Source organism: Dromiciops gliroides, chromosome 3, assembly GCF_019393635.1.
Source record: "Dromiciops gliroides isolate mDroGli1 chromosome 3, mDroGli1.pri, whole genome shotgun sequence".
NCBI classification, from domain to species: Eukaryota; Metazoa; Chordata; class Mammalia; order Microbiotheria; family Microbiotheriidae; genus Dromiciops; species Dromiciops gliroides.
In genome coordinates, this window is record NC_057863.1 from 323,193,437 (window position 1) to 323,207,950 (window position 14,514).

The following is a 14,514-nucleotide window of genomic DNA, read 5'->3' on the forward strand; positions in this document are numbered from 1 at the left end:
ATGAGATAGGCTCAAAGTAGAATGCTTCTTAACAGACATTTCTAATGAAAAAAAAATCTTTACAAATAAGTGTGTGGGAGAGATGCATAAATAGTATTGCACCTGGATCTGTGTTTCAATAAGATATCTTGCATTGTCTCCCTCAGAGAGAGAGAGTCGCATTTAACAACCTGGCCCAGATGAGAGACTGTTTGGGGACCAATGGAAAGAAAGAAGTCTAGGCCATAAACAAATTTGTAAAAATAAATAAATAAAACTACAGATCTGTAGCCCCAGTGCCTCCTAGAAACAACTTCTTTTAAGTCTTTTTTTTTTTTTAAGTGAGGCAATTGGGGTTAAGTGACTTGCCCAGGGTCACACAGCTAGTAAGTGTTAAGTGTCTGAGGCCAAATTTGAACTCAGGTACTTCTGACTCCAGGGCCGGTGCTCTATCCACTGTGCCACCTAGCTGCCCCCTTCTTTTAAGTCTTCCTGAAAATGCTATTGGTTTTTGGATTTAAGTTAGAAAGCCAGTTTACTTGAGTTGATGATAATTTTTGGCCATCCTACCTGCAAGCTGTCTGGGCATTTTGTATAGTATTTAGTACCTAGTATGTATGATGTCTGGCATCTAACCATACTAAAATCAAGGCTGTTGTAAATCTATAATCTACCACCTATGCTCTAGGACTGGGGGTGTCCAAGGTCATTCTAAAGGTATAAGCTGAAGCAAAATTAACACAGGTGTCCTAATCATCCTGGCAGCTGCTCCAGAGCATCAGCTTTTGACTCGGGACTGTTGTGAGAATGAGAGTAATCTAGTTGAGGGATATATGAATATTTGAGAACTATGCTGGGAAGTTCTAGGCCATTCTTGGGAACAGAAGCATGTTGGAGGGGATAGAGAGCTGCACTTGGAGTCACAGGAACTTGGATTCCAATCCTGCCTCAGATGTTGTCTAGCTCTATGACCCTAGACAGGTCATTAAATGTCTCTAGGCCTCAGGTTCTTCATCTGTTAACTGAGGGGTTGAACTCGGTGACCTCCAAGATACTTTCCCGTTCTAAATCTATGACTATGTGACCTAAGAGCCTATGGACATAAAGGAATTTGAACCAAACTAGATTCCCTGCAAATTGTAGAGGCAGCATTGTGGTAGAGAGAGTATATGGACATAGAAAGAACCTGGGATTTAGAATCAAATCCAGCCATTCTGGAGAGCAATCTGGAATTATGCCTAAAGGGCGATAAAGCTGTGCATCATACTCTTTGACCCAGCAATACCACTTTGGGGTCTTTTCCCCAAAGAGATCATTAAAAAAGGGAAAAGGACCCACATGTACAAAAATATTTATAGCTGCTCTTTTTGTGGTGGCAAGGAATTGGAAATTGAGGGGTTGCCCATCAATTGGGGAATGGCTGAACAAGTTGTGGTATATGAATGTAATGGAATACTATTGTGCTGTAAGAAACAATGAGCAGGAGGAGTTCAGAGAAACCTGGAAGGACTTGCATGAACTGATGATGAGTGAGATGAGCAGAACCAGAAGAACACTGTACACAGTATCATCAACATTGTGTGTTGATCTACTGTGATGGATTAGATTCTTCTCACCAATGCAATGGTACAGAAGAGTTCCAGGGGACTCATGATGGAAGGAATCTCCAAATCCAGGAAAAAAAAAAAAGAACTGTGGAGTATAGATGTTGAATGAACCATACTAGTTCTTTTGTTTTTGGTGCTGTTGTTTTTCTATTTTGAGGTTTTTCCTCATTGCTCTGATTCTTCTCTTATAACATGACTAATGCAGAAATATGTTTAATGTGTTATATATATATGTATATATGTATGTGTGTGTTGTGTATATATATATATGTATATATATATATATATATATATATATATATATATATATAAATAAACCTATATCAGATTACCTGTTGTCTGGGGGGGGGAGGGAGGGGAGGGAGGGAGAAAAATCTGAAATTGGAAAACTTGTATAAACAAAGGTTGAGAACTATCTTTACATGTAACTGCAAAAAAAAAAAAAAAAAAAACTTTTATCAGAAAAAAAAAAAGACCTGAGTTCATATCCTAGTTCGGAATGAAGGGTTAGACTAGATGATGCTGAAGTCTCCTTTTAGCTCTTAAATCTTATGATCATACTTCCTTTCAAAACATACATACACCAAGTGGCTGCTTTACACAACAGTTGTCTCTTATGGATCAGCCACTCATTTTGTAGACATATTTGTTTTTATAAAGTCTCTGAAACAGAGTGAGCTAATTTCCTCATCTCCATTGATATCTGCCACCATTTATAGCAGAGCTTGATTCTGCTAAGGAAAGAAAAATAAAGTAGGCAAAACCACAAGGAAGGTATTTTGGAATCCTTGGCCAGTGGTTACAAATTTCCAGATGTAAAATGACTGTGTTTCTTATTATATATCCTTATGTACATATTTATTTGCATATTATTTTCTCCATTGGAATGCTAGCTCTTTGAGAGCAGGGACCATGTTTTTTGCCTTTCTTTGCATCATGGGCCTGGCATACAGTGGCTCTTGATAAATGCTTGCTTACTGACTGACTGATCTTTTCATTTACATTATTGTAGTCATTATGCTGTTCTTTTGGTTCTGCTTATTTTGCTCTATGTTAGCGTATCTTTCCATGTTTTTCTGAATTCTTCAAATTCATCATTTCTTAATATATAACAATATTCCATTACATTAATATACAGTAGTCTTTTCAGCTATTCCTTAGTTGATGGGCTTTTGCCTTAACCTCCCTGCCCTTCAGTGTCATCATCTGTAAAGGGAAGGGGTTGGACAAGATGGCCTCTGAGGTCCTCTCTGGCTCTAAAGCTATGACACTATGATGAGTCTGTCCCCACACTTATCAGCTCCCTCATTTTCCTGACTCTTCTAAACTCTAGCAACATGAGCTAGCAACTTCCACATCCTTCACATCATCCCATTCTTCTGGAACTTGCTATTAACCCCAAAAGCACAAACTTTCCTTTACATTTTAGCATGTTTGTTTATTTATTTATTTTTTTAGTGAGGCAATTGGGGTTAAGTGACTTGCCCAGGGTCACACAGCTAGTAAGTGTTAAGTGTCTTGAACTCAGGTACTCCTGACTCCAGGGCCAGTGCTCTATCCACTGTGCCATGTAGCTGCCCCTTTTAGCATGTTTATTAAGGAGTCTGCTCACCTGATGGTTTTCAGTGTTAATCCTGACTAATAGCTCCTGCTGTTTTTTCTTTTTTTCCTTTGCTACTTTTTCTTCATTCAGTAAAACTTGAGCGTTTTGGAAGGTGACTTTTTCTAGAAGTTTCTGAGATTTCTCTTCTTGCTTCTTCTTCTCACTGGAAATGAAAAAACAACAATAACCAACACCATTAACTGAGGATTATTATAGCATCATGTAGTGGAAACATCACTGAACCTTGCAATAAGATAAATGAAGGTTTTTAGATCCGACTCCTTCACTGACTGAGTTATCTTGGGCAGGTCATTTCAGCTCAGCTCTCTCATTGATGAGATTAGGATAATACCCACCTTACCTACTTCCCAGGTTTGTTGTGATGATCAGTTAGTATCATAGATATACAAGTGTTTTGAAAAGTATAAAACGTCACTTAAATCTAATGTATTAAATTATTGATGTGAGTCTTTCATTGATAGATACTGGCCATCAAGTGTTTAAAATAAATCACTACATATTTATTTTTACTCTAAAATAAGCTCTATAGCTTTCAGCAAGAAGAATAGATTTCCTCGGTAAGGAGGGAATAAAATATTTATCAAAGGAATTTTGCAAGGTTATCAGGTAGAGAGAAATAATAGAAAGAAAGCAAGGTGTTAATAAGTGAGGAAAAGATAGAATCCAGGAATGCTCTGAAACAGCCAAGCTACTGAACTACACAAAAAGAAAAATTAGATCTTAATAGGAATTCAGAAAAGCCTCCTAGGCAATCTCAAGAAGTGACTAGCATGCTGTGGTTGATTTGCTGCCTACTCATTCCTCCTACCTATGCCCTCTCAAATTATTCTTTTACATCCTTCCTGCCTAACCATTATCACCGGCTCTCCTATTTACCAGGAACAAGGATCCCCCCCCCTCCAACCCCCGAAAGTCCCCCACAATCATCTTTACTTTTCAACATCTCTAATTATCTGCATTTTTCACTTAGAAGGGGAAAGGGGTTATTTTGGTGGGCATGTAATGAGGGTATTGGGTTAGATGACCCCTTAAGGTCCCTTTTAGTTATAAATTTATGATGGCATCATTCTATTTAGGTGTGTTTGTGATGGGAGGCACAAATATATGAGTAAGTGCTGTGTGTGTGCATGGGTATAACTTTTGTAGTATTTATGGATGAGAGAGGGTATGCACACACACACATATATATACACATACATGTGTATGGGACAAAGTATATACTTTAACTCATTAGTTTGTAAATGGAGATTATAGAATAGTGGACAGGGGAGATAAGATTGATTGATTAGCTATAAATTCTGGTCCCTAACCAAATAATTAAAAAAATATTATGCTGTTTTAAGATTTGCAAAGTGCTTTACAAATATTTCATTTTATCCTCACGACAACTCTGGGAGGTAGATGCTATTACTGGCTTCATATTATAGATGAGGAAACTGAGGAACCGAAAGGTTAAGAGACTTGCCCAGGGTTGCACAGGTTACAGTAAGTATCTATGGCTGGATTTGAACTCAGGTCTTCCTGACTCTAGGTCCTTTGCTCTATCCACTGTGCACCTATGTGCCTTTAAATTCCTGCTATAAAAAATATAATAAAAACTTCAGTGGATCTATGATATCATAAGTATGGACACTCCCTCCTTTGGGACAGATTACAGCCCGTCCATGCCTTCTCCTCCTTTGTGATTCTTGTCCATATTCTTCCATAGATCCCACACAGAGGACTTGCCCAATGAGGGAAGCCTTCCTCTACACCTTTTTATATTTTGTGGCTACCAGTGCTACCCGTGAACAGGTAGCCTTGGCTCTGGCCACAGCGTGGCTCCATCTCCTTTTCATAATTCCTTTAATGATAGGGAGGGAAGTGGAGGGGAGGGCAGAATTAGGAAATGTGGGGAAAAAAGATATCAATAAACATTATTTTTTAAATAAAATATTCCTTATGCCATGACTTCTGTGAAGGTTATGACTGGGGATATGCTGCAACGTATCTGTTTGTTATGAGCCTCTCCCCATGGTCCTTTGGATCACTGGCAACTTTAAGACCCATAGTATTGGCATATTTTAAGATCTGCCATCTTATGGCATTACAAGGAAAACGTTTGTGTTAAAAATGTCTAGTATTTGTAATGGGAAGAAGTTTGGGATCATTAAAAGCCCTATGTAATTTCCCAAATGTAAGGCAGCCCTCTGTCTTCCTTCAGTTTAATTCTGGGTTCAACTCAGTGTCTATCTGCAGTGCAGGGTAACCCAAAAGTCTTAGTGCATGCTTAAGATCGATTAATCTATCTATCTATCTATCTATCTATCTATCTATCTATCTATCTATCTATCTATCTATCTATCTATGTCTGTCTGTCTGTCTGTCGATTATCTATCATCTATCTATCATCTGTCTATTTATCTATCTATCTACCTACCTATTGATAGTAATTTATTCATCCATTTAGTTTTTCCCATATAGCATATTAGGCTGATCTCTGTTTGAGTATTCATAGATCTCATTGAGGAGACCCTGCAATGTTATGGGGCTTGATGCAATTAGCATATATTCTACAAATGATGCACCAGAAAAACCTCACCATTGGGAATCCCCTTTTCATCTGAATGCTGCACAAGACATCCTCTGTGCTAGATAGAAGTGAACACCTTTGTTGACTATGCATTGCCTTATGTCTCATTTGACATGAATAATTAGAGAATAATCTATCAGTTGTTGCTGTGGTTATATTTATCAAGGAACTATGAATAATTTAAACATTAGCCGTATTTTCTACTTGTTGAAGGAGAGCTTTATCATTTTTGAAAGGCCGTCTGTTTCCTTCTCATATTTCCATGGAAGAGACTTTTGATGTGCCTGTAAATCAGTCTCAGATCTTATAGAAATAACAGGGATATGGGTCACTGATGTTGTCTGGGTTGCCTTTTGAGGGTATAAACATTATTTATGATTTTTCCCCTTCTTTTGGAATTTTCTTGCTGAGATCTTATGAAATAACCTCTTGATGCTTCTAAGATTAGGTAGCCTCAATTTGCATTTTCCCAGTGTACTCTTGGTCTGGTCCAGCTGCTCTTCCCAACTTTGTCTTCTACAATGCCATTTCTACTTCTTCATATGTCTCTGTGTGTATGTATGTACATATATGTGAGAGTGTGTATCTATACACAGCGTAAATGTAAGGTATTCTCAGATGGAAGTCGCTAGCATAAGGGGGAGCGAATTAGGGAAAGGCTTCTCGCAGAAAGGATTTTTTGTTGTTGTTGGTTTTTTTTTGGCAGGGCAGTGAGGGTTAAGTGACTTGCCCAGAGTCACACAGCTAATAAGTGTCAAGTGTCTGAGGGTTGAATTTGAACTCAGGTCCTCATGAATCTAGGACTGGTGCTTTATCCACTGCGCCACATAACTGCCCCCTTGCAGATAGGATTTGAGCTGTGTCTTGAAGCTAGGAGGCAGAGGAGAGACAGCATTTCAGGCATGGCGGATAGCATGTGAAAATGCATGGAGCCAGGAGATTGAGTGCCACATGCAAAAAATATAAAAAAAGCCAACACTGCTGGATCACAGAGTATGTGGTGGGAAGTCAAGTGTAAGAAGACCAGAAAGGAAGGAAGGCACCAGGTTGGGAAAGGCCTTTAAAAGACAAACAGAGGATTTTATATTTCATCCTGGAGATAGTAGGGAGCCAGTGAAATTTGCTGAGTAGGGGGAATGACCTGATCAGATCTGTGACCACTTTGGCAGCTGAGTGGAAGATGGACTAGAATGGAGAAGGACTTAAGAAAGGGAGACCAACCATGAGGCTATTATTGCAATAGTCCCAGCTCTAGGGTGATGAGGGCCTGCACCAGAGCAGGCTATGTGACTTGGGTTTTTTTGTGTTATTTTGGTTTTTTTGCAGGGCAATAGGGGTTAAGTGACTTGCCCAGGGTCACACAGCTAGTAAGTGTCAAGTGTCTGAGGCTGGATTTGAACCCGGGTACTTCTTTTTATTTATTTATTTATTTAATTTTTTTTTTTTAGTGAGGCAATTGGGGTTAAGTGACTTGCCCAGGGTCACACAGCTAGTAATTGGGTACTTCTGAATCCAAGGCCAGTGCTTTATCCACTGCCACCTAGCTGCCCCCAAGGCTATGTGACTTGTAAGAATTGATTTGGATAAAATGACAAAAAAGGAAAATAATAAATGTTGGAGAAGCTGTGGGACAATTGGAACACTAATCCATTGTTGGTGGAGCTGTGAACTTATCCAACCATTCTGGAGAGCAATTTGGAATTATGCCCAAAGGGTGATAAAGCTGTGCATACCCTTTGACCTAGCAATACCACTTTTGGGGCTTTTTCCCAAAGAGATCATGGAAAGGGGAAAGGGACCCACATGTACAAAAATATTTATAGCTGCTCTTTACGTGGTGGCAAAGAATTGGAAGTTGAGGGGGGGCCCATCAATTGGGGAATGGCTGGACAAGTTGTGGTATATGTATACAATGGAATACTATTGTGCTATAGGAAACGACGACAAGCAGGAGGAGTTCAGAGAAACTTGGAGGGTCTTTCGTGAGCTGATGATGAGTGAGATGAGCAGAACCAGAAGAACATTGTACACAGTAACATCAACATTGAGTGTTGATCTACTGTGATATTCTTCTCACCAATGCAATGGCACAGAAGAGTTCCAGGGAACTCGTGATGGAAGAGGATCTCCAAATCCAGGAAAAAAAAAAGAACTGCGGAGTATAGATGCTAAATGAACCATACTATTTCTTTTGTTTTTGATGCTGTTGTTTTTTTTCTATTTTGAGGTCTTCCATCATTGCTCTGATTTTTTTCTCTTATAACATGACTAATGTAGAAATAGGATTAATGTTATTATGTGTGTGAGTATATATATAATCAGATTACCTGCTGTCTAGGGGAGGGGGGAGGGAGGGGAGGGAGGGAGAAAATCTGAAATTGTAAAGCTTGTATAAACAAAGGTTGAGAACTATCTTTACATGTAACGGAAAAAAAATAAAATACTTTATTAATTAAAAAAAAAAAGAATTGATTTGGAGACCTCAGCCTCAGGGGCATTTCCCACAGCTCCCTGCCCCCCTCCCCCCCCTCAAAGGCATGCAAGATGTGTGCCATGCCCTGCTCAGCTGGGATATGCAGGGCTTCCTCTGCCCAGTGGGGATAAGCACAGAAAACCCCAGCACACCCTGGGTCCCTCCCCTGGCTCTGGGCGTGCCCAGCACGGAAGCTCTGTGCACCAGCCGGCCTTAGTCACGGTCCCTGGGGGTGCCAGCGAATTAGCTTGGGGTTCGTGGGCACGGCCAGCCCAAGGTTCTTTTGAGAGAGAAGGGTTTTTTAAAAAGCAGCAGGAGGGGCAGCTAGGTAGCGCAGTGGATAGAGCACTAGCCCTGGAGTCAGGAGGACCTGAGTTCAAATCCGGACTCAGACACTTAACACTTACTAGCTATGACCTTAGGCAAGTCACTTAACCCCAATTGCCTCACTAAAAAAAAAAAAGAAAAAAAAAGCAGTGGGAGTAGTGAGAAGAAGGAGGTAGTAAAGAGGAGGGTCGGTCAGTACAAGGAAAGGAGGGATCGACTGAGATTTTAAGGTGGCAGGCGAAAGATGCACAGGGAGATAGGAAGCAGCAGAGTTCGTTGGCTGAGGTTTCAGGTCATATATCTTACTTTCCTGTATTCTTATCTCTAAGCTTATTCTTATAAATAAACCCTGTTTTTGTTGTTAAATTCAAAGGAGGCTTTTTAATCTTGTTTCTTGTTCATTTGGGAGAAGCAGTTGAGAAGGGGGCAGGCCCTTGCAGATTGGGTTCCTATACAGGACTTAACAAACCTGGGGGATTTTTTAAACCCCCCCCCCCTTACAGACTGGCTTAAGCAGTTAATAGCCTACAGATAGGCAGAAAGCTAGCAGCTTTCAGATGCCAAGTCAGCTAATTTGAGCTATAGAAAGCTTTCAGATGGTGACCATGAAGGGACTTATGAGCTAGCTACAGAAAGTTACAGATGAGGCAGATAAATAGCCTGAGCTATAGTTTTTTCAGACTGGAGAAAAGGGGATCATCATAATATTATTATTGATAGCTAACATTTACATAGTCCCTACTGTGTGCCAGGTACAATGATAAGTGCTTCATAATGAGGCAGATAGGTGGCACAGTGGATAAAACACTGGCCCTGGATTCAGGAAAACCTGAGTTCAAATCCAGCCTCAGACACTTGACATTAGCTGTGTGACCCTGGGCAAGTCACTTAACCCTCATTGCCCCACCAACAAACAAAACAAAACAAAAGAAAGAAAAAAAGTACAATAATACTTTGGGGACACCTCATATAAAGATAAGTGCTTCATAACTATTACCTCAGTGGATCTTCACAACAACCCTGGGAAGTAGTTCTATTATTATCCCCATTCTACAGACATATGTGAGATATGTTACGGTAGAAATGACATGCCTTGGTGACAGTTTGGATATATGGGTTGAGGATAAATGAAGATTGAGGATGATATTGAGGTGGAAAACTTGTATGGCTGGGAGTATGGTGGTGCTCTTGACAGTAAAAGGTAAGTTGAGAAGAGGGGAGGGTTTGGGGAAAATGACGATGAGCTCTGTTTTTCAATATGTTTGAGTTGCTTGCAGAATATCTGTTTTGAGATTTCCAAAAGGCAGTTGGTGATGTGAGCCTAGTGTTCAGGAGAGATATTAGGGCTGAACATAAAGCTCTGGTAAGCACTTGTATAGGTAACTGAACCGAAGAGAGCTGATAGATAGGCTCACCAAGGGAGATGGTAGAGGCTGGAGAGAAGACAGAAGAGAAGAGAGCTCAGGAGAGAGCTTTAGGTGAGTGATCTGGATGGAACCAAGCAAAGGAGCAGACAGACAGACTGGAGGAGAACCAGCAAAGAGCAGGGTCACAAAAACCTACAGAAAAGACAGTATTTGGGGGGAAAAAAAGGTGATCCAAAGTGATCCAAAGCTGAAGAGGTTAAGAAGACTGAGAAAATGCTATTAGATTTGGCAGCTAAGAGATGGATGACTTGGCTCAGTTCTCATGCCAATCTCTTTCTTCCTTTGTTTTTATCCCATTGGATTCACTGTTTTATGAAGTGATTTGGCTTATATTCTTTTGTCTTTCTCCACTCTGGATTCTTTTAATTCAGTATTGTTCTTGGTGCTATCTCTCTCCAACAGGAAAGGATAACAGTTTTGCTGGCTAATGTAGCTTAGGGCAGCTAGGTGATGCAGTAGATAGAGAGCCAGACCTGGTGTCAGGAAGACCTGAATTCAAATGTGACTTCAGACACTCACTAGCTGTGTGATTCTGGGCAACTCATTTAACCCTATTTGCCTCAGTTTCCTCATCTGTAAAATGAGCTGGAAGAAATGACATACCACTGCTGCATCTCTGCCAAATACTCTCCCAAAAACCCATATTGGATCACAAAGAATAGGATGTGGCTGAAAGACTGAACAACAACAATGTAGCCTATGGGCTCTTTTGGTGTCCTTGTGGGAATTGTTTTACATTGATTAAACTTTTATTAAAAATGGCAATAATCAAAGTGATTATCTTTGTCCTTTCCCATCATTTTGGAATCAATTGTTTATGTGAATAGGTCAGTTTAAGTGTTGAAGTTGTTTGCAGGGTCTTCTCACCTTTAGCCTTTCTTTCTTTCTTTTTTTTTTTTTTTTTTGTGGGGCAATGGGGGTTAAGTGACTTGCCCAGGGTCACACAGCTAGTAAGTGTTAGGTGTCTGAGGCTGGATTTGAACTCAGGTACTTCTGAATCCAGGGCCGGTGCTTTAACCACTGCGCCATCTAGCTGCCCCCTTTAGCCTTTCTTCTAATGTTGATTTTGACCTGTGACCTTGAGCAAGTCACTTTGCCTCTGGTTAACTGGCCTAGTCTCTGGGTAATCTTTAAGGGCCCACTGCAGTTCCACAAATCTCAGATCCTATAAATGAAACTCTTCTTTCAGGGAAACTGGAGTGCTTTAGAGACATTATCTCATTAACTCTTATAACACTCTATGAATTAGACAGAAAGCAGGTTGCAAACAGGTTAAAAACAGAAGCCCGTGATCTGCAACAGCTTTGACAGCTCTTCTCACCCTTACTAATGCCATGGAAATTAATGCTATCTCATACAGGAATGTGTATCATATGGTTCTGGTCCCATGGGTCATATTTATTATTCAATTCATGATTTATTTTAGGTCCAGCACAACTTCTTTCAGAGCTATAATCTAATTTAAATATCTGGATTGAGGATATTAAATAGAAATCAGCAACCAGTAAATATTTTTTGAAGCTCAGATAGAACCAGACACAAAGGAAAATAATCTAGGAGATGCCATGGAGTCTGAGAGAAGAGCAAGTCTAATGTATAAGCTATTTTATTTTTTAAAAATTATTATGCTGAACCTAACTTTATATCAAAAAAACCTGGTGAGTATGGAGAATATACTTACATATACAAACAACTGTGAGAATTGGAATGATACCCTCTGCTGGGAGGGACATTGTGAGATCTGGCCTGAAAAGAAACCATGTGACTTTGACATCTGGAAGTGATGTCTGTTGCCCGTGGGTCGTGTCAATGAATGTTACCAGCCAATTGGCTTGGAGTTGTGTGTGTGGATGGCCCTATTTCCTGTTTCACAGGAGGCTTCTGGGAGAAGCCGCAGGGGAGTGAGGCCTTTTTGTTTCTGGATGGCGGCTTGGTGGCAGGTAGAGGCAGGATAGGGAGAGCAGGCAAATCTCATTCTTTATCTATGTGTTTCTTTTTTACTAACCCCTAATATACTTTAATAAATACTTAATGCCCAAAGATTGGTGCCATACTTTTCTAATTTAAGACAACCACTCACTAGATTTTAGACATCACAGCTAGAATTTTAGGCCTTACAGTTTGGCGAGCCAGTTAGGAGAATGCTGAATCCTGTGATCTTCTGATTTTCCAGTTGGGTAAGGATTTTTCCCTATTTCCCCTGTGCTGTCTCTTTAAGTTTTAAATTAGCCTCTAAGGGGCAGCTAGATGGCGCAGTGGTTAAAGCGCTGGCCCTGGATTCAGGAGTTCAAATCCAGCCTCAGACACTTGACACTTACTAGCTGTGTGACCCTGGACAAGTCACTTAACCCCCATTGCCCCGCCCCCCCAAAAATTAGCCTCTAAGAATATACTTTACCTCTTAAGTACCCGTTTTCTAATTTTAGCCTACTATTTTCAATGAATCAAAAAAGCCTTCTAGGGGCAGCTAGGTGGCACAGTGGATAAAGCACCGGCCCTGGATTCAGGAGGACCTGAGTTCAAGTCGGGCCTGAGACACTTGACACTTACTAGCTGTGTGACCCTGGTCAAGTCACTTAACCTTCATTGTCCTGCAAAATAAATAAATAGATAGATAGAAAGACAGCTAAATAAATAAAAATGAATGAATGAATGAATGAATGAATGAATGAATAAATAAATAAATGCCTTCTAAATTTTAGCCTTGTAAGCTTCCTTTTGTGGTTAATAACACAGGCCAAGATTGACCTTGTGTTTATGCTTGGTCCTTATGAATTCAAATGTTATATTCCTATTTTTGTTTTTATTCTTGCTTTTCTTTGTGTTATAGTGAGGAAATTTTTGAATTACAGGAGGGGGACTGATGATAATGCATATATTATATCATACAGGGGTCCCCTCTTGAGAAAATAATCGTAGCATGGGACTCTTATAAACTCCTGATTCAGCCAGGCATGACAAAAGCAAGGCTTATCAAACTGTGTTTTATGTGGCATAAAAAATATTCTAGATTACTGGAAAACAAATGGTTAGAGAATGGATCTTTTGATGACTTAACACTGAAAACTCTACAAATGACCCTTCACTTTGAGTCCCCTAAAGATTTAACTTAGGGGCAGCTAGGTGGCACAGTGGATAGAGCACCAGCCCTGGAGTCAGGAGTACCTGAGTTCAAATCCGGCCTCACACACTTCACACTTACTAGCTGTGTGACCCTGGGCAAGTCACTTAACCCCAATTGTCTCACTAAAAATAAAAAAAAAAATTAACTTATTGGAACCTCTAGAATATAGCAAGTAAGGAATTGACCAAAAAGGGAGAAAAAGAGAGGGACTCTGAGCCTGAACTTGAATGCAAGCCTGTCTCTCAGGCTGAAAAATCAACCAAGGAAATAAAAAAGGAAAAAAGAGAAAATTCATGTGTAGAGGAGACAGAGAGGATAAAAATCCTTCCCCTTCAAGAGACCCCCACCCAAGATAAAAGGGGTGTTGTAGTAAAGCTTAAGCGATATATACCCTTTGGCCCCAAATATTTAAGTTTATGGAAATGAGAAATTCCTAAATTTGATGAGGATCCCACAGCAGTTATCAGCCAGTTTAGGGAAATTTTCAGAGGATATCAGCCCACTTGGAATGATGTTAATGATGTCATGGAAATGATATTATCCCTAGGGGAAAGAGCTGATATAATAACTGCAGCAAACACCCTGGAAGCAACAATAGGAAAAGTTGATATTAGGTGGCCCGTGGAAGACCCTGACTGGGACCCCAACATCCCTGGGCATTTTGATATGTTGAAGGATGCAAGGGAAACATTGTTGAAAACAATGGAATCCTATGCTAGAAAGACTGATAACTGGCAAAAATTTATAGATACAGTTCAGGGACCTGATGAAAGACCTAATAGATTCTATGACAGGTTGTGTAAGTATGCCAGTCAATATGCTAGACTAGACCCATTAGATGCTAGAGATGCCCATGTTATCTGTTCTTATTTTATACATCAGTCCTTACTAGAAATTCGGAAATATTTTGAAAGGCAGTGTCCAGGCTGGAATAGTTTGAGTCCTGACAGACTTAAAGAAATAGCAACATATATTTATGAAGGAAATGAGAGGAAGGAAAGGAACAGACAAGGCATTTTAGCTCCAGTACAGGAAATGACGAGGCAGCGGGGCTGGGCAGTCAGAAATCACTATCAACCCCAGTATCACTATCAAACCCCTAAATTTTGCCATTACAGCCATAAACAAGGACACTTCATATGATTTTGTAGAATTATGAAAAGAGATCAAAATTAAAACAGATATAGTTTCTCTCAGAGGAATACGGAGAGGCAGAACCAAAATAGAGATAGATCTTTTCAGGGGGGTACAGACAGACAGAGGCAAAACAGACCCTTTCAGAGAGATATAGGTGAGCAGAATGAAAACAGTCACAGGTTCTCTCAAATGTGTACAGATGAGAGAGATACAGAAGATTGATGGTGTATGGGGGGGGGTGAAG

The 14,514-nt window shown here is 40.0% G+C and overlaps 1 protein-coding gene across 1 annotated transcript in view; it reads right to left on the reverse strand.

Moving 5' to 3' along the window:
- Nucleotides 1-14,514, reverse strand: part of CCDC191 (coiled-coil domain containing 191) — a 121,637-nt gene that overhangs the window by 69,186 nt on the left and 37,937 nt on the right. Inside the window, exon 7 of the mRNA XM_043992872.1 lies at nt 3,199-3,352. Coding sequence (XP_043848807.1) covers nt 3,199-3,352 — 154 coding nt within the window. The remainder of the gene's footprint in view (nt 1-3,198; nt 3,353-14,514) is intronic.